Here is an 18,780-nt window from a genome sequence, read left to right as displayed (position 1 = left end):
TTTTATTCTTCTCTCAGATGTTAACTGCACTGATGCTACATTTAGTCTGTAATTTATTAACTAAATGATTTTTGAATTAAAAAAAATAACTTGGAAGCTTATTTCTTTAAAGAGTTGACAAGGGTCCCATGCTCACTCTTGGCTTACTGCAAACATAAAGCCAAATGAGAATGTTTGTCTTTAACATCTGAATTTGAGTGTTACTGAATTGTCTAATGCTCACTTGTGTCCAGTCCAAGAACCTTGTGTGTAAAGTCACATTAATTTGTCATGAAACCCAATCAGGTTTATTCTGCAGCCAGACAAGAAAAGATGTAACTATTGTGCTGATAAATGTCTCCTGCAGTCTTAGGGTAGAAGGAGGAAATAAGTTCTGTTCTATCTGTGTCCTGCTGATATTCAGTGGTACTGAGTATCATGTGTTGCTTTCTAATGTGGTGTAAGTGTATGGTTTATTGTGCCCTTGGCTTACTTGTGCTGCTGATTTACTTGCTTTGCTTTTCCTGAGAGCAGTATTTGGAAGAGTTTTTACCATTTTGGCTGTAGAACATCCATCAGTAAGTGATAACAAGGCCACAGTTACTCTGCCTCAATGACTTCTTGGCTTCACTGTAGAGCTCTCTGTGGGTGTGACCACTGAGTTTTTGGGATGCTCCAAATAGTGCAGAGGACTGAAGTCCCATTGCATTGCATGGATTTTCCAAACCTCACAGACAAAAAGTCCAGCCTGCTGTGCTCAGAGAGCAGCTTCCATTGAAAACCTATTTAATTCCAATGCTTCACCTTCAGGGTTCTTGTAGACTTTGCCTTTGTCTAAATGATGAACTGAAACTTTGGGATCATAACCAGTTGTTAGTTTTTTCTTATCTGGGAATGGAACTTTCTGCCAGAAGAATAGAGTGTGTGTGGGAGAGTGGGGGGAGAATGGCTGTTACAGTTCTTTTTATCTTTTATCACAGGTCTGTGCATTTCCCAGTTTATCACTTTTATATATGATATATTTATAGTTGAACCTAGCAACCTAATACTCTTTTCTCAGTAGTATGTAACTTTTCTTGGTGTAGCTTAAGTTTTCCAGAAAAGCCATGCAGGTGTGTTAGCACAGATTTTTCATAAATAGTTCTTAATTAAGTATGTTTTACTACATTGGTGTGTGGCTTGAGACCTTGGGATCTGATCTGTGCAGGTGCCAAGAGCTTAATTGCAGCACTTACCCTTTGGATTGATACTGTATTATGTAGTGCTCAAACATTATTAGTGAGGAAAGCACATTTTAGAGATTCTTACTTAATAAAAATCACTTCAAATTGCCAAATATGAGCTAGCATATAGTTGAGGTTGAAAAAGTAGCACTAAAGGAGAAGCATGGGGTCTGGAATCAATGAATATTTTAACATCAGTAGTTAAGTTAAGAGAGCTGGATACTAACTGGGCTGGGTAAAGCTCTCTTAGCTCTTGTTTCTGCAGTTCTAACCTTTGATCCATTTGCAGCCCCACTTGGCAGGCTTAAACGTGGATGTGGAAACCTAACAAACCCATCAACACTTTCACACTTTATTGCACATTATAGAGCAAGGGTAGAATTAAATAGACATTTTTTCTTTTGAAATAAAATATGGCATAGTTTTAATCAAATAATCTATTGGGGGCAAGCTCAAAAATGAATGTACTGTAAATGCTGTTACATCATGCTTCAAATTTGTATGAGAACTTATAATAAAAATCCAAGATGGAAAAATTAGTTAAGCTTTCTCTGTTTTCAAATTTGCTGGTAAAAAAGAACAAAAAGTTCTGAGTATTTTTTTCTGAGATGAGAACATGAAGAACTGCCAAAACTTTTATGAGAGCTCTATTTTATTAATTTTTTATACTTATTTCTAGTCGGTATAACTTGCAGAAAAAAAATTACTTCCTTACATCATTTAAATGTGTCTCAGTAGTGCTTATCACTACTTGCTATAAAAAGATATGATGAATACTACTTTGCATTGTGCTTAATTTATTCTTGAATCAATGTTTGACAATTTCTTCTTTTGAGGTTTACTGTGTTGTTCTAATCAGCCAAAAAGTGCTTCGATACCTCACCTCTCTTTCAATAGCTTTGGTTAGATTTTTCTGTGACATTGTCTTTCTGTTGTAAATATAGTAAACACATATAGAAGCTTCTGCCCAGGAATATAGGAGAAATTTGGGAAAAGTGCCAAAGTAGCAGTAATTCGCAGAACTGACTCTGGTGGCTTCCAGATCTTGAGTAGGAGAACATTCTGTTAAAATTTTTCTGTTAAATTAAAATTTGCTAGTAAGTACATCAGTGCTCTAAGGAAATTTGTGATGCCCAGTCAGACGTGTGCTTGAGGTCTACTGTAGAAATGAAGTGTGTTCACACTTGCTGGGTCCTTCCATTCTAATTAAGCAGCTTAATTGAGAGTTACCAAGGAGGAAAAGTTGTTGCTGGGAATCAATTACAGTTCAACTGTTTAGCTCAAAGCTGTACATTAGTCTTTTCCCAAGTAATGACTTTTATTTTGTCCTTGGTGGTTTCTGGAGAAACTGTGGTGGTTTTCTCACAGTCAAGTCTCACTCCAAACCACTGTTTGTGTTGCAGCTGAAATACTTGCTTTATATTGCTTCCTTAGTTGATGTGGAATTTATTGCACTTGGTTCTTAACTGTTAGCAGGGCTGTTGTAGTGTAAACCTGTGGTTTGCCGTGGGTGGCACGGGTTTCATAGCAGCCTTCACTGCCCTCTTTTGTGCAGCCCTACTACAGGTTAGTTTTCAAAGAGAAACAAGGTGAAAATCATGAACAAAGCAGGGCTTTTCAAGGGTTTCTGTTATGTCCTGACAATTCACTAATGAAGTTTTAGTGTTTCTGTCATTATTCCTATGCTCAAACTCCCTTGTTCATAGGTTAATTTATAAGAAAGCAACCGGAATTATGTAGTCAATCAGTTCTTGATGGTTACACCAGTATCACCATAAGCATTTTCCTGCCCAAGTATTTTGCTTTTTATTGTTGCTGCAAGTAAAAATCTGCATTAGTTTTGCAGCTAACTCAGCTAAAAATGACTGTTCTCATCTCCTAACATCCCTCTCTTGCCCTCCCTCAACAAGGAATGTCTGCCACATGGTACTTGCTAGTGTGACATTAAGTACATTTAGCTGCCTAATCAAAATTAAAGTGGCTGAAGTTGGAAAAATCCTGCTAACAAAGGTGTTCCAGCTAAGCTGGATTTTTGTCAGCACCAGTGAAGAGCCAGGGTTGGCACTTTAAGTTATTCCTGTGCATCTTGGGTACTAGTGACTTCTGGCAAAGTGTCTGGAAAGCAGGAAGGACAGACAGTCATGTAAAATTGCTTCATGTGCAGCCAGAAGAGAGTGACTGAGGGCACCATTTCACTTAACACTCAGCAGGTTGCCTTCTTCACCCTGGTGTCTCTACAGGAGAATGCCAGGTGAATGCCTCAGGAAGGATGTAGTGGAGGAGCTTGGCTGTCATGTGGCTGCGGGGTTTTTGCTCGTGGGTATTGATCTGACAGGTAAATGGTGCCCTAAAAAACCAATGGGTTTGTTCACTGTCAGGTTGGTGATTGAGGTCACATGATTGCTGCCTTCTGTGCAGAAGGGATGGCAAAAGGGGCAGGGATGTGCAGCCTGGGAAGCAAAAGATGCACTGGAGCAAGTTCCCCTTTTTACTGTGTCATCTTACCATGCCTGTAGTGTTGGTAATTTCTGAGGGTCTTCACTGCAAAAAGTTATGTGAATAGCTTTACATTTCATACTTGATAATTTTTTTTTAACATTGCTTCCTTTTTTGTGCTCTTACAAGTGTCTCTGCTGCAAGATGTTTTAATGCAAACTTAGATTCTGTAGGATTTGTATATGTAGACATACTAGATGAAAGATGCAAATGCTTTTTTGCATTTTCTGTCAGGAGTAAATGCTAAAATTGCTATCTGTTATAAATAAATTCTTTGCTCTCCTTTACTTCTGTCCAGGTATCAACTTTTTCCCCCCAGTTTGCTGGTTGTTCATTCCTAGGCTGTGGAGATAAATGATCATCTATCCTGCCTTCCCTTGATTCCTCTGGGAGAAGAAAAATTGTAGCTATGTACAGCTGAATTTGAATTAAAATATTTATTAAAACTGAAATTTTTATGCTGGTACTGTATCTTCTTTAAAACATAATTTGAAATTTGAAATATCCTTCCCATAAGCGCTCTGCCAGACATAAACAGGGTGCATATAGCAAAAAAATACAGCTTCATTTGTACATACTGTGTGCAAATTCCTGCTGTGTTGTAATAAAAAATATAATTAAACCCAACAAGATCTTTTCCTTGCCTTGTACTGAAGACTTCCTTTTGCTGCACTTAGGGCAGTTTATATTAAATGCAGTAGCATCAAACACTTCATTTTTGTATTCACACGTGTAGCAGATCTTTTGAAAATACCTTATCCACAGCTGGATTTTTAGTTGCTTCTGCTTTCAGTTCAGCAACCTGTCAGAACTATGTCCATTTATTTGAGCTTACAGCTTCCTTCAGAACATAATTTTTAAAAAGTGGGTTAAATACAGGGGTGCACGATGCTTTCCTAATGTTGGAATGTAACACTATGTGTTTACACCAGGTAGCTGTCCCGTACTGTAGCAGAACTTCAAGTTTTTCCATCTTGTCTTCTGGATTAGGTTGTCTAATCCTCAGTCTTTGATACCCAAGGTGCTACTGATTGTTTAGTGAAGTTCCTTCCTTGTGCTATTGGTCCAGGACTACCATTACATTCTCTTCTGCAGCAAAATGAAACCTAGTACTGCCCCAAAGAAACTGGGGCTTCTGATTCCAGTTTTGTTGTGTGTGGTGTTTAGCAGCACTGTTTTTCTGTTTTAACAGGTGCAAAGGTGGATACCTAAAAATTCTGTTTGCTTTTTGTATTACCAGCAGCTGTTGGGTGATGACAGTTCTTGTCAGAATACTGTTTGAAATAAAATGGTTGCAACTACCTTTAGGGAGAGCTACCTTAACTTTAACAAGATGTGTTTGGCAGTGTGTAGTGCCTGTGTTTTCTGCTGCTTTTGCTGACTGGGAATGTGCATTACTAAGAACAGACTAATGTAGCTTTGTCTTCCTGCATTAATTATCCAGCTGAATCTGAGTTAAGGAGTGTATATTTGAAAAACAGACACTTTGCTTTTAAAACAAAGCCACTGAATGTCAAGAGCTGATGCTTGGTAATTTGAGGCTGGACTCTGTAAAGATATTGCAGTTGTTTGTATGAAAGTGGCAGGGTGCCATAAGGAATGTTGAGAAAGAGGCTTACTGATTCCTGCATGGTGTGATGTCTTTGAAGCTGCAGGAGGCTGTTTACAGCAGCAGTGTCTGGAGTGCACAGCTTCCAAACCATTGTGGTGGGTGATGATCCTGGCTCCTGTGTGGTAACTGCATAACTCAAAATCTTACTGCATGTGCTTGTAGTCCAGTCCATTGACCTCTGCTGCTCTGATCCCCAGCAAGCTTTTAACCTGCCTGTGGGATGATAAGCAATGGCTATCCTGAGTTCATTATGTAAGTGCCTAATGTATTTGAACTCCTGTTTATGACAAGGATAGTTGATAGAAGGGAAGAGTAAAAAGATGTTTTTCTCCATATAGCTGTCACAGTTTTTAGGATGATCTCTCATTAATGGCTGTTACAAACTTTGCAAGTTTGCATGATACTTCAGGAAACTGCAAAATTTTGTGCTGGTTAAAAATCGTATTCCTCCTACTTCAACCTAATTATTGTAACATTCCCCTGTAATCCTCAGTGATCTTTTAATTTGCTAATTGTTTTTTTAGTGATAAATGAATGTATTTTTCCAAAGATTGTGACCTTTATCAGTAGTGATACTTACCAGACTTTTTTTCCTGCCCCAAATTTCATGCCTTAATTTCTGTCCCCCGTTCCTATTTTTGTTTGCAGGCCTTTGAAAATCTAGAAGAATTATCTTGATTTTCATGACTGAACTGGATTTGTAGATACATTGCCATCCCTTTTACTTAGCTGAACAAAACCCCCAAATCCTGTTGTCATCCAGAAGTGCAAATTAAAGAAATTATGTATTCTGTCGTTTCAGCTTCTGGTCGAAATGCACCCTGGTGTAACATACAATAGTTACTTTTGGAAACATTCTGAGTTTGTTGGGGTTTTTTGGTGCATTTCAGAGCTGTCAAGGTGTTTTGCTTTGGTTGTTATTATTACCATACTGCTCTTAAAACTTTTGAAGTATTTGTGATTTATGCATCCTGGCTACAGTCTTTCTTATATTCCAAGGGTAAATTTCCAAGAAGCATTTTTCTCTTGAAAATTGAGACTGGTAACCTGTGAATAGAATATGAAAATTATGCACTTTTAGTTTTCCTAGTAGGGATTGGGTTTAGGCTGCTATTGGCAAATAGTAACTGCATTTGTCACATTTCTGTCTTTCACTTTCTGTGTGTAAGCCTGATTAAGATTTGGGTGGTTCTCACTGGCTGTGGGGGAGAAAACCTGCATATCTTGGTAGCTAAGAAGAAATTAGCCTTTATTAATATTTCTCAACCCTGGTCGCAACAGTATTTAGGAACCAACAATTCTGTCTAATAACCAACACCATAATCTGATTCAGGTTTGCCAGCACTGTGTTTTAGAGATTGGCAGCTTTAATTAGTCTATGGTTTGTTCATGATGGTAAATAACACACAAACATTGCAAATGCTGTGTCAGTAATCTGTAAAACCATAACTGATTTTAGTACTAGAGTGTTGCTGATGAAAATCATATATGTCTGGTGTTGTCTGGATTAGGAAAATTGATCCTAGCATGTCAAAGCTGATGTAGCTGCTTTCGTTCAGACCCTGTATATTTAGTGCATTGTTTTGCCATAAGGTTTGCACTGGTGAAACCGATTCATTGTGTTAATTGACACTGATTTGAGGTCTGAGTTGAGGTACAGGCTTTGCACTCTAAACTGAGTATGCTGGATTTTTAAAACTTGCTTTGCAACCTGTGCCTTTCTCTCTCTAAGCAGACCAGCCAGCTTTGGTTAGATCATCTCACAAGCTGCTAACAAGACTGCATCTGTTGTTACGAATGAGAGCATGATTGCTGGTTTTGTGATATGATTTCAAGTGCTGCATGTTTTGTGATGTCTGCTGTGCTTCTTATCAAAATTACTTTCTTATCAAAATTATCTTACTAAATTACCCAGCAAAAATGGTTGAATGTTAAGTCAGTCATACTGGATGCTGCTGTATAGGTATGTATGTAATTCAGGTGTGAGGTTGGAGGGTAATTTGGATACTTCTGGCACTCATGCTCTCTCATCAGACATAGCAAGAAACAAACATGGTAGAATAATGGAATCATTTAGGTTGATAAAGACCTCTGAGATTGAGTCTGACTGTAAAGGAACACATTGAAGTCCACCAATAAACCATGTCCTGTGAGGGCTCCATCTACAGATCTTTCAAGTGCCTCCAGAGATAGAGACCAAAATAACCTAAAGTTCTTTAAAGATCACTTAGTTTGGCTTGGTGGAGAGGTTTGATCATTAAGTTTTTCAAAGAGGTTGCTTATTTATAAACAGAAGGAAAACAGTGTTTTCACTGGTCTTCCCTAATGAGGTAACTTGTCCTAGTTTAAAACTGCCTTGGAGACCTAACGTGAGTGCTTGCAGGATCTGTTCTGCCAGACTCTGCAAGAGCATCAGCACTCCACCCAGTGCCTTGCCAGGCCAGTGAGATCACTGAAAAAATAAATGGCTCCATAAGCACTGGAACTAATGACTTCTGTTTTATGTGGTTTAGTCTCTTGTGGTTGATTTGTCTTTGGCAAGATCAGAGGGGTGTTCTCCGCCTGTTTTGCAGTAGGGCTGTTTGCAAGCCTTCTCAGAAATAAAGCTCTTCTGGTGTCCCAAAAGATGTAAACTTGAATTCTACTTTCCCAGCTCGACGCTTGCAGGATCCGTTTCTCCTACTCATCCACCTATTTTCACAAGATCTGTAGGAACAATTGTAAGACTTCTTTTTTATATTTGGACAGTGGGGGTTGGTTAAATCACATTGCTGAGACACAGTAGCAGCATGATGTCCCAAGGCAAGGAAACCAGACTAAAAGTATTGGTGATTTTGTGTGGTTGTCACTATGACCAGATTGTAGGGCACTCCTAGGACTCCAGGTGGTGCTGTGATACCACCTGGGTCATTTTTATTGGGTAACCAATAGAGTTTATCTGCAGAAGTTGGTGAACTTGCCTGCTGCCTTCTCAAAGCTGAAGTAGTAGAGTGAGAAGAGTAAAGTGAAAAGAGTATTTCATGCCCTAAATGTTTCTGTGGCTTTGTAGAGAACATAACTGTTCTGCATGCTAAGGTATTTATTTCTGTTTATAGATAAAGACCAAGAAAAAGGACAGTATTTGTGTTTTGTTTTTGTTTTGTTAGCCTTACTATTGTTCTACTAGCTGTCAATATTCTGACATACTTCCTGCTGCAGTAACTCAGACTCATTTCACTAGAGTTATGAGTAACATTCCTTGTCTGCCCCTAAAATAGTAGCAAGTAAAATATAATTTGTGATTTGAATGAAATTGGAGTTATTGGATACTGATGCTATCTTGCACTGATTTAGATCAACTATTTCTTTGCCTCAGTGTCTTTTACTAGAGTCAAGAGTTACTAAGAGTTCTGTAGAGTTGTTATTTGCACACCTGCTTCAGAAATAAGTGAGGGAATAGAGGCAAACAATTTCTTTTTTTCCTTTGAAAATGGTGTGTGTTCTTCTCCCTGATATGTGTTTAAGCAAGAGAATTCCATGTGTGGCACCACTGGGGAATGATAGTATTTAGTTATGATCTTAATGGTATTCTTGATGTTAAATTCTGTGAAAAATACTTTCAGATCTCCTATGCTAGATAAAAGTTTTGTAAAGGGTGGGAGGGTGATTTTAGAAGTTGGCTTTGTGGAATGAGGATGGAGGATAGAAGAGAAGACCTCTGCTGTTGTCCCTGCTACTGATTAGATTGAATGTCTTGCATTATCTTTGTATGTTTGAACCTTTGTTTATTTCATGCATCTCTTAGTTTAGGCTTGCCACAAGATTTTTCAGAAGAGATACATATATGCGTGTGTTTACATTGTGTTCTTCTAGTGACACTGCCTATACCATCCTCTTTGTATGTTGCCTATTATTTATTTGACTGGAAACTTATCCTTAGGGATATGAAAAAAACTGGGGTAAGTATACATGGATGTGACGGTAAAATAGAGATTTAAATGAATTAGCTTTTTAAACAGATATTGCAAGTAAAATGTCTTTATCTTGATTGTAATGGTTTATCTTGTTCTCTGCAGGAAAGAGTGCAAATCAGGAGATGCTACTTCCAAGATCTCTGAATCTGACCCAGAGGAATTATCAGATGAAACAAGTGCTGACACTTTCTATGGTGCTTCTCCCCCCAGTACGCCCCGCCAGATGAAGCGTATGTCAACAAAGCATCAGAAAAATAATGTCAGCAGACCTGCTGGCCGCTCCACTTCGAAAGGTAGGTGTGGTGCCTTGGATTTTCCCTAAAATGCCTCTTGTTACCTGGTGGAGGTACACTTAAACAGAAGGTGGAGCTGGATATATACACTCATACAGAAGGTGGAGCTGGATACTGAGGTACAGTGAAAGAACAGGAGGCAGCTGTCATGAATTGCAGCAAGGGAAGGCGCTTGGGTATAAGAAGAAAAAATTTTGTTATGGGAGTGCTTAAACAATGAAATTTACTAGAGGGATTGTTGGCTTGTGGAATCTCTATCTTTGGAGATGTCTAAAACAGAACTGGTTAAAATCATGAGCAGGCTAAAGTAGTTTTGAAATAAACCTGATTTTGAGCAGAAAGTTGGAAAAAATTACTTTCAGAAGTATTTTAATCACTTTTTTTCTGCGATTCTGTGATTGTAGTAATGGTGTAGTTGCTTTTCTGCTCACTTCATGTTCTGAAGCACTTCACAGGCTGTTTATTGCAAAATACAATTTTTAGTGATTATTCTTTACACTTTAATGTCAGTGAATCACTTAAAGTGTAGTTACTTCTGCTTGCTTCTGAAGCTTCAGTATAAGGAGATAACGGGGGAAACCCCATACCTGATACGCATGTTTTCCCTAACGTCCTTAGGTAATGGTACCACATAATAGAACCTTTTAGCTTAAAGTGATTTTTTTTGTTGTTGCTGAAGTTGCATGGGTGCAAAAAAGATTGTATGTTCAATGTTTTCATACAGAATACAACTAGGTTTTTGTGGGTTTGTTTTGTTGTTTGTTTAATATATTTTAAACAAGTAACAAACTATGTCAGACAATTATTTGCCAGAGTTATGGCAGCTTGACTATTGCTAGTTAATGTTTTGGAAGCAATTTTTAAAATTGCTTCACATGAAACAAGGAAATATTAGAGTGTATAGCGAGGGTAACATTTTTGAGGTAAAATGTAGGGAAGAAAAAGGTGAATTGTTTAGAGTGAATAAGGGAATATAGTAAATTCTTTGTTTGTGTAGGGCTGTGGAATGCAAGTTCGTAACAAAAGAAGGGCCAATACAAACATTTTCCAAAGCTATTCCCTTTCACTTCATGCAACCTCCAAATAACATCACTGAAGAGAACATTCACCAAAATACTTCTTCCTTATATGAAAATACAGAAAAATCCTGTTACTATTGCCAGTTAACTGTGGGCATTAGGCCTCTTTAACTTCACTAAAAGGCACATTTAAAAGCCAGTAAAATTCTTCTGTTGCAACTTTAACTCTATTTTAACCCTGTTTATAGTGGCTATGTAAACTTTTCTTGCTTTTGGTGATTTTTTTGTTGTTGTTTTTTCATTATGTGCCTTAAAAAAGAGTTAGTTTCTAAACAGAGACATTGTGATACTAAAGAAATATAATGTATTATATTTTGTTGTTAGCCTTTGCTTTTAAGCACACGTGGAAGTTTGATACCTTTATGAGAAACAAGGAGTTATTGTTTATCCCTGCTTATAGATTTAGAGTTTTTGGAGCAAGGTCTTTCTATTTGTGAAGGGAATGATTACTTCTGGCTTGATAATATCCTTTTCTTTGTTATCATGAGTATCTTAAAATATGTTTGAGGTTTTTTTCCCTGATTAATTGGGTAGTGTTGTGTAAAGTATCTTTTTCTGGAAAGTTCATGGTTTTATTTTTTTAACTTTGCCTACGTGTACCATCTCAGAACAGTTAGTTTGAATTATGAAGAGGAAAAAAAAAGCCACCCCAAAACCTTGTGGAGTAGTTGTTGACCTTGAATGTGTATGCATATGCTCTTACTGAGCTTGAATGGCTATACTTCAGTAAGAGAAGTCTATCAGAGGTTGGTTGGATGTAACTAATCATTATAAAAATATATTTGAAATAACTTTTTAGATGTTTACAAATAAGATTTAAGGTATCTTTATTTAGATAACTGAAAGAATTTTGGGAATCAGGAGCTTGGCTTACTTGTGCTTCTGGTACTTGGTTGTTTAATTTCTGTCACACCATGTTTGTTGGGATGCTCAAGATGACAATTCTCTGAGGTCCTTTCTGCAAAAAAAGGTAAAGTAAGAGAAAAAGAAAAAATCCTTTGGTTTAGGGTATAGTAGTGGTAACTTCGAATAGTAAGACTACATTTTACTTCTATCCGTGCCCGTTTTGTTTTATTGATATTAAGCATTTTTATGCTCAACCTAAGAAAAGTGATTGGGAACTGAACTGAAATATGCTTGTTTTTGTTGCTGCAGTCACATTCTTTTTTCTTTGCTTACAGAAAAGATGAGTGTGCCATCTCAGTCTTTGCATAAAGACAATGGGAAAACCATTGAGAATGTGGAAGAGCACAGCTATAAGCAAGGGAAGAAGATCAGAGATGCCCTAAGGACAACAGAACGAGATCACAAGAAAAATGTGCAGTGCTCATTTATGTTAGACTCAGTTGGTGGCTCTCTGCCAAAAAAAACAATTCCAGATGTTGATCTCAATAAGCCTTACCTCAGCCTTGGCTGTAGCCATGCTAAGCTTCCAGTCTCTGTGCCCATGCCAATACCCAGAACTACACGCCAGACTTCTAGGACTGATTGCCCGGCAGACCGGTTAAAATTCTTTGAAACCCTCCGGCTTTTGTTAAAACTTACCTCAGTCTCAAAGAAAAAGGACAGGGAGCAGAGAGGACAGGAAAACACCTCCTCTGTCTGGTTGAACCGATCCAATGAGCTGATCTGGCTGGAGCTGCAAGCTTGGCATGCTGGCCGGAGCATTAATGACCAAGACCTCTATCTCTATGCAGCCCGTCAAGCTATCCCCGATATCATCAATGAAATCCTCACCTTCAAAGTGGACTATGGAAACTTCTCCTCTGTAAAAAATGGAGCCAGTCTCAATGGTACTTCAGGAGAAGGAGTTTGCAAATCGACACATGGAACTAGTGCTTTGGGTTACTCGAGTTACCATGAACACCTCCATCGGCAGCGGGTCTCATTTGAGCAGGTAAAGCGAATAATGGAGCTGCTGGAGTACATAGAAGCACTTTATCCATCTCTGCAGGCTCTTCAAAAGGACTACGAAAAGTATGCTGCAAAGGACTTCCAAGACAGGGTGCAGGCACTCTGTCTATGGTTAAATATTACAAAAGACTTAAACCAGAAACTAAGGATTATGGGGACTGTATTGGGCATCAAAAATCTGTCTGACATTGGCTGGCCAGTGTTTGAAATTCCTTCTCCTCGACTGTCTAAGGACAATGATCCAGATGATGAAGACGTTGATAGGGAAGTAGAAGTAAAGGAATCCTCAGGAACATGCACAGAAGAGAGTGATGGTGAAGAACAAATCTCTGAGGAGAATGTTGAGGAACTCAGACAAGCCATCAAGAACAATTTTACTAATAAGCCAAATTTTGACTTTCAGGACCATTTTTCAAGGAAGCTTGATAGGCTTGAATCTGAGGATGACTCTACTTCCTGGGTTATTCCAGAATGCAGCACTGAGGGAAGCTGCAGCCAACACTGTTTGACCTCTATTTACAGGCCGTTTGTTGATAAAGCACTGAAGCAAATGGGGTTGAGGAAACTAATTTTAAGACTGCACAAGCTAATGCATGGTTCATTGCAAAGGGCCCGTATGGCGTTAGTAAGGAGTGATCACCAGCTGGAGGTAGGTTACTAGTGTAAATGGATTACAGGAGCACCTCCTTGCTGTGTTGTTCCTGACTGAAAATGTAGGAATTGGGATCTTATCAACATTTTGGTTGCTTAGTTGGTTTTTGAAAAACAGTGTATATTATGATTAGGAGCCCAGTTCTCCTTCCCTGGAAATGAATCTGTTGTTCGACTGAATTTGTGTGAAGCCCAAGCTAGTTCTCTGTTCTTGTTCGTAATTGAAATGACATTTTTATGATAACATTTTTGTTCATTATATTTTCTAATGTCTAAATCAACAAGTCAGAAAAATCACTGTGGAAAATCAGGCACAACAGTTGAATTTGAGAAAAATCAGCTGTGGAGGTGGTAATTTTTCTTGTCTTCAAGACTGGATGTTTTTCTGCAAGACATTCTTTATAAAAATGTCACTGTAGGGTTTTTTTTTTTTGGTGGTTTTTCTTGTCTACACAAATGAAGTACTGTGATGGCACATTGTGCTTGAGAAGAGATGGGATAAAAGAATGGACTCAACCTTGAAATCTATGAAAACAAGTCATGTTAATGTTGCATTCTTTAGCTGGCTTTCAACTTAATTATTGTTTTTCTTTGGGTAATTTTATATTCTTAATTAAGAATGACTGAGTTAATAAAACCAATGTAGGAATTAAGCAGTAAGTGAAGGACAGTAGTTTCATATTGTAAGATGGGGTCACTAATTCTGTCAATGCAGAGTATTGTTTCTTAATATAAACTGTTATCTAACTTGTAGGCATTTTTATGCTAGGAAAAATTGGTGGTCTTGATCTCCTTGGTAAAGTGGCACTGAGAATTCTGGGCAAAATTCTGAGAATTCTGGACAAAGGCATGTCTTAGCCAACATGCCCATTCTGAAATGGATATCATATGTGGTCTTCAAAATGTTGCAGATCTCTTTTTATTGAATTTCACATTTGCAAAAGGACTAAGAATTGCTGATCTCCCTTAGAAGTTATTTTTTAGGATGAATAAATTTATAAATATAAAGCTATTTAATTTTGAAAGTTTTTTGTTTGTACTGTTACTAGTGTAGATATTACTGTAGAAATTAAGCTGCTAGTTGAAATTTTATTTATTCTCTAATTGGTTTCAGCTTGTGTTTTAGAAAATTTGCGTTAGAAATGCATGAACATTTCCTTAGAGTCAAGTGCCTAAGCAAAACTTGCAGGTATCTTGTTACAGTAACCAAAAGCACCCCCAAACCACATACACTTAGAAAGTTGAGCTTAATATATATATATATAGGTTGAAATAAATTTTAACAAATAAAAGTAAACAAAACATAATATGGGTGTATTGAAAATGGACTTTGAATATATTTTTGGAACTGCTAAATACCTCAAAAGTTTTGACCCCATAAGGGTTTTTAAAACAAATTAATGAGACATTAAGTAGGTAGAATTTTTGCTGCCGCTTCAGAGAATTAGACTTTGTAATAATGTAGTGTTGGATGACTTGTATAAGGTGTAAGGTTAATCTTTTCTCCCTTCTCCCTTGTGACTACTTTGAATGTTCATTTTCAGTAATTATTACCTTTAATCCCTTTTAAGTAATGTTTTTTAGTAAAGGTGAATGTTATATATATATATAAATTGTCAACTTCTTTTCTGCGCCAACATTTGAAGGACGTTACCAGAAAAAAGCCACAAACAACTCTGTACTTAATGCAGCAAAAGATGACTTTATACTAAAATGGAAGAGATGGGTTTCAGTTGCTTGGTCTTTGCACCTGACAGAACTTTGAATGTAGTGTCTTTTTTTTTGTGCAGTTCAGTTTGGTATTTGTATGCAGACAGAGTTGTTAGTATTTTGTTAATCTTTATTGTTTCTGTTACTTGACTCTGTGTTTATGTGTATACTTCTAAGTCTCTGGACATTTCTATTGTTGCTTAAACAGTGTCTAAAATACATCTAAAATGTGCTTTCTGGATTCTTCCACTGTATGTATTTTAATGCTCATTTCATCCTAAATATGTGTAAATCTTTATACATATTCCTGGTCTTAATGTTTTCTAAAACATGTTTGATTCCTCTGCAGGCTCTGATACTTTACCAGGGCTCTAGGCATTATAGAGTCCATTCTGTATAGAAGTTGTACGTTTTCATTCTTGTCAAGATGGATACTATTTCTAACTTAGTATATGAGATCAGATATTATTTTAATAGAATGTATTTAAGCTTGTGTACCCTGTTTGTTGTTTATTCAACTGGCTGCAATTTGGAGTATGTTTTTTTGTACACTCTCAATAAATGGCTTAGAGTTTTTCTTGAGGTTTTTATAAGAAGTATTTGAAATATTTCAGCTTGGGCCTGCAGAAGATTAAGATTAGTCAGATTGAACAATAAAAGTTTAGGTGTCTGGTACTAAGCCCTAATGTCATTTACTGTTATCCTTGATGCTAGAAAAGAATATTGCAAGTTTATTCAATTTGGCTATGTAATTCTTGCTTATAGACTAGTTATTTAATCTTTTTATAGGAACTGAATTTCCCTAAACTATATGTGCATCACCATGAGGATTGTATTTCTTAAGGGTTTTTTTGTATTGTAGAAGTGTAGTATTTTCATGATCTGTTTGTTAATGAAAACTTCTTGTGTAAAGATCTTCAGCTCTGATGCTATTCTGGTGCTATATGTTCCTTTGAAAGAGAGTAAAAAGAAGACATTAATATTCCATTTAAGAAGATATGTTTGTAAATATGTATTTTAATTTTCTGCTAGATTATGAGTTTAAAAGGTTTTTTTAAACTTTTTAGGCAGTAGTTTTATCATTTTTCATTACCTTACTTTAATTACTGGTTAATGTTTTTCTCCCTTTTGTAGTAATGTTATTTAAATTTGGCTGAAGAAAAACCTAGAAAATGCTAGCTATGTCTACTGTATGAATGAAGGATATTCAGATGTCCTAGTTAGCAGCTGAGAAATAAGAGTAAAGCAAACTTGATCTGAAACAAATCATATCCTTAAATGATGACTAGTGTGTTGCTATCTTTAGGAGCTACACATTCTACAGTCCAACTTTTCTTTCTAAATTAAACTCCAGAGTACCTCTATGTACAGCCTTACTTAGAATGTTATCACAAGGTATATAGCTTAGATTTCTAGGATGTTTATTTCATAGAGTCTCAATTATTTTCTCTAATTAGAAAAGTAATTTTATTTAAATGGAATCTTAATTTAAATGAAAAATAAGTCTATTATTAAAAAAAAACCACCAAAAATCCTCAAAAGAACAAGCCAGCTTGATGTCTATATTTCGTCTTCCTTTTTTAAACAGTTTAAATTTAAAAGCTACCAAAATTCAAGTTACTTTCTTGGTACTTTGGCTTAGTTTAGATTGTGACATTTTTTAAATATTGCATTCATTTACAATGTGGAGTTTTATGTTAATATATGCATTTTGTATTTGAAAAGGAATGGGGTTATGTACCTGATGTAGCTTAGTGTACACTTGTTTTTCTAGATAATGTCATAAACATAAAGTAAGTGGTTTTGTTCATTCCAAAGGGTCCATAGTTGTTTTTCCTGAGGCTGATGATCCTTAAAAACAAAAGTTAACATAAAAATCTCCCAATGATGTAAACTTGAAACTTGCGTGGTTGACTTGCCAGCTAATAGACTTTTACCTTTTAAAAACATACTTTTGTGCATGCTATTTTAAACAAATCCAAAATCCTAAAGACTTTTAAGGTTCCTTTTCATGATACCTATTTTTTGTTACAGTTTTCAGAATTTCCAGATCCCATGTTGTGTTCAGATTATGTGCAGTTACTAAATTTCCCACCTTGTTGCGAGCAAAAATGCAGTGCTGTATCATGGGAGGAGTTGAAATCCATGGATTTGCCGTCTTTTGAACCGGCATTCTTGGTTCTCTGCCGGGTCCTGCTCAATGTTATCCATGAATGTCTCAAGTTGAGGTTGGAACAAAGACCTGCTGGGGAACCATCTCTTTTGAGTATTAAACAGGTTTGCTTCAATTTCTTTTTTAATATGTATTTCCTATTTGAAATGTTTTGTCATTTCATTAGGATATGGTGTCAGTTTAAAGAGGATTAGTGCAAGAAATTACAATGTATAATTATGTAATAAGTTTGGTAAATAGTCTTGTATTTCATATGGAGATCTGCTTTTTGCATAATAAATAACTAGTCATGTATAGCTCTGTGATTTAGGCTTCCATGTCAAAACTGGTGATTGAAAATATTATTAGGCAACAGAGATGGATGGTATTGATTCCATTTGCATTATAAGCTATATAATCTACTCTAGCACATCTTCCTCTGTTTAGGTTTCTTAGGCACTATAAGTAGTTTTAAGGGTCTGTATTTCTCTTTTTTCTTTGATTTGATTTTTTCTCTTGTGAATGCAAGACATCTGCTAACATGCAGTAGTCACATAGTGAAAGTTAATTGAGAAGAAAAATGAAATAAAAAAAAATCTTCCCTAGCCTAGTGTATTATTTTCTGTGGGTAGCGACCCAAGACTGTCAGTCTTGTCACTGTTTGAGAGTATTGTATAAAGATTTATTTTCTGGAGGCTGTCAGGTACAATAAAGGCTGTTTAGATTAATGACAATTTTCAAACTATAGCCTAGGACCTACTAAATTCATCTGATGTCCCTGCATCCTGGCAAGCATAACCAAATTGCGGTTTTATCAGATGATCTCTGGGAGTAAACATCTAAATAAGTTCTTGGACTGATTATGATCTCACATCCCAGTTACTTGCTGATCCTAAATCCGTTGCTATGTTACTTTGTGGTCCCAAATAAATTTGTCCTCTCTTCCTTCCTGCCCTATGCTCTCCCTTGTTCTCCCCATTGATTGAAGCCTACATTTTCAGCCTTAAGAGTCACAGAGTGATCTGCTGCATAGCATACTCTGTTGTTAAGCACAGTGTACCCTTCAGAGATGGGGGTGATTTTGTTTTTTCCCCCTTAACATTTTGTGTGCTCCTTGTGGACTCCAAGTTAAGTAAAAATTACACTTTCCTCCTGGAAAACAATATGTTTGTACCAGACTGTTTTGGTGGTGGATACTGCCTTACTAATGACATTGAAAACATGAATTCAACTCAGCAAATGCTTCCTGTCCCACACAATACTTCTGAATAGGCAAAGGAGCTGTGGAGGATGTTTTGCAAATAGATCTGTTTGTTTTCTGAAAAATTACAATTCCTAAAGTCTTCATGAAGCTGAAGAGTCCAGGAGTCTGTGTTATTCTGCAAGTCCGCAGAGTGTTACAGAATTACAGAGAAGAGTGGGTTAGAGATTCTCTGGTCCAACCTTCTGGAAGCTGGTTCCTACAATTAGATTGATCCCCAAATTAGGTTGTTTTATTATCATGTGGGAGCATTGCTAGCAGGTTGAGGGAGGTGATCCTGCCCCTCTACTCAAGCCCTAGTGAGGTGCATCAGGACTGCTGTGTCCAGTTCTGAGCTCCTCAGTACAAGGGAGACATGGAGCTCCTGGACTGGCTCCAGTGGAGGACAAAGATGATTAGGGACTTGGAACATCTCTCCTGTGAGGAAAGGCTGAGGGAGCTGGGCCTGTTCAGCCTG

The 18,780-nt window shown here is 37.0% G+C and overlaps 1 protein-coding gene across 12 annotated transcripts in view; it reads left to right on the top strand.

Moving 5' to 3' along the window:
- MAP3K4 (mitogen-activated protein kinase kinase kinase 4) overlaps positions 1 to 18,780 on the top strand; it is a 62,838-nt gene that overhangs the window by 3,807 nt on the left and 40,251 nt on the right. For all 12 annotated transcript variants that reach the window (XR_013181423.1, XM_077175691.1, XM_077175686.1 and 9 more), the window contains exons 2-4: positions 9,366 to 9,556; positions 11,817 to 13,198; positions 16,945 to 17,187. Coding sequence is in view for 11 of the 12 variants with exons in the window: in XM_077175691.1 (XP_077031806.1) it covers positions 9,366 to 9,556; positions 11,817 to 13,198; positions 16,945 to 17,187 (1,816 nt within the window). In the remaining variant the exon portion in view is untranslated. The remainder of the gene's footprint in view (positions 1 to 9,365; positions 9,557 to 11,816; positions 13,199 to 16,944; positions 17,188 to 18,780) is intronic.

This window comes from Agelaius phoeniceus, chromosome 3 (genome assembly GCF_051311805.1).
Source record: "Agelaius phoeniceus isolate bAgePho1 chromosome 3, bAgePho1.hap1, whole genome shotgun sequence".
NCBI classification, from domain to species: Eukaryota; Metazoa; Chordata; class Aves; order Passeriformes; family Icteridae; genus Agelaius; species Agelaius phoeniceus.
This window is presented reverse-complemented; position numbering and strand designations above follow the sequence as displayed.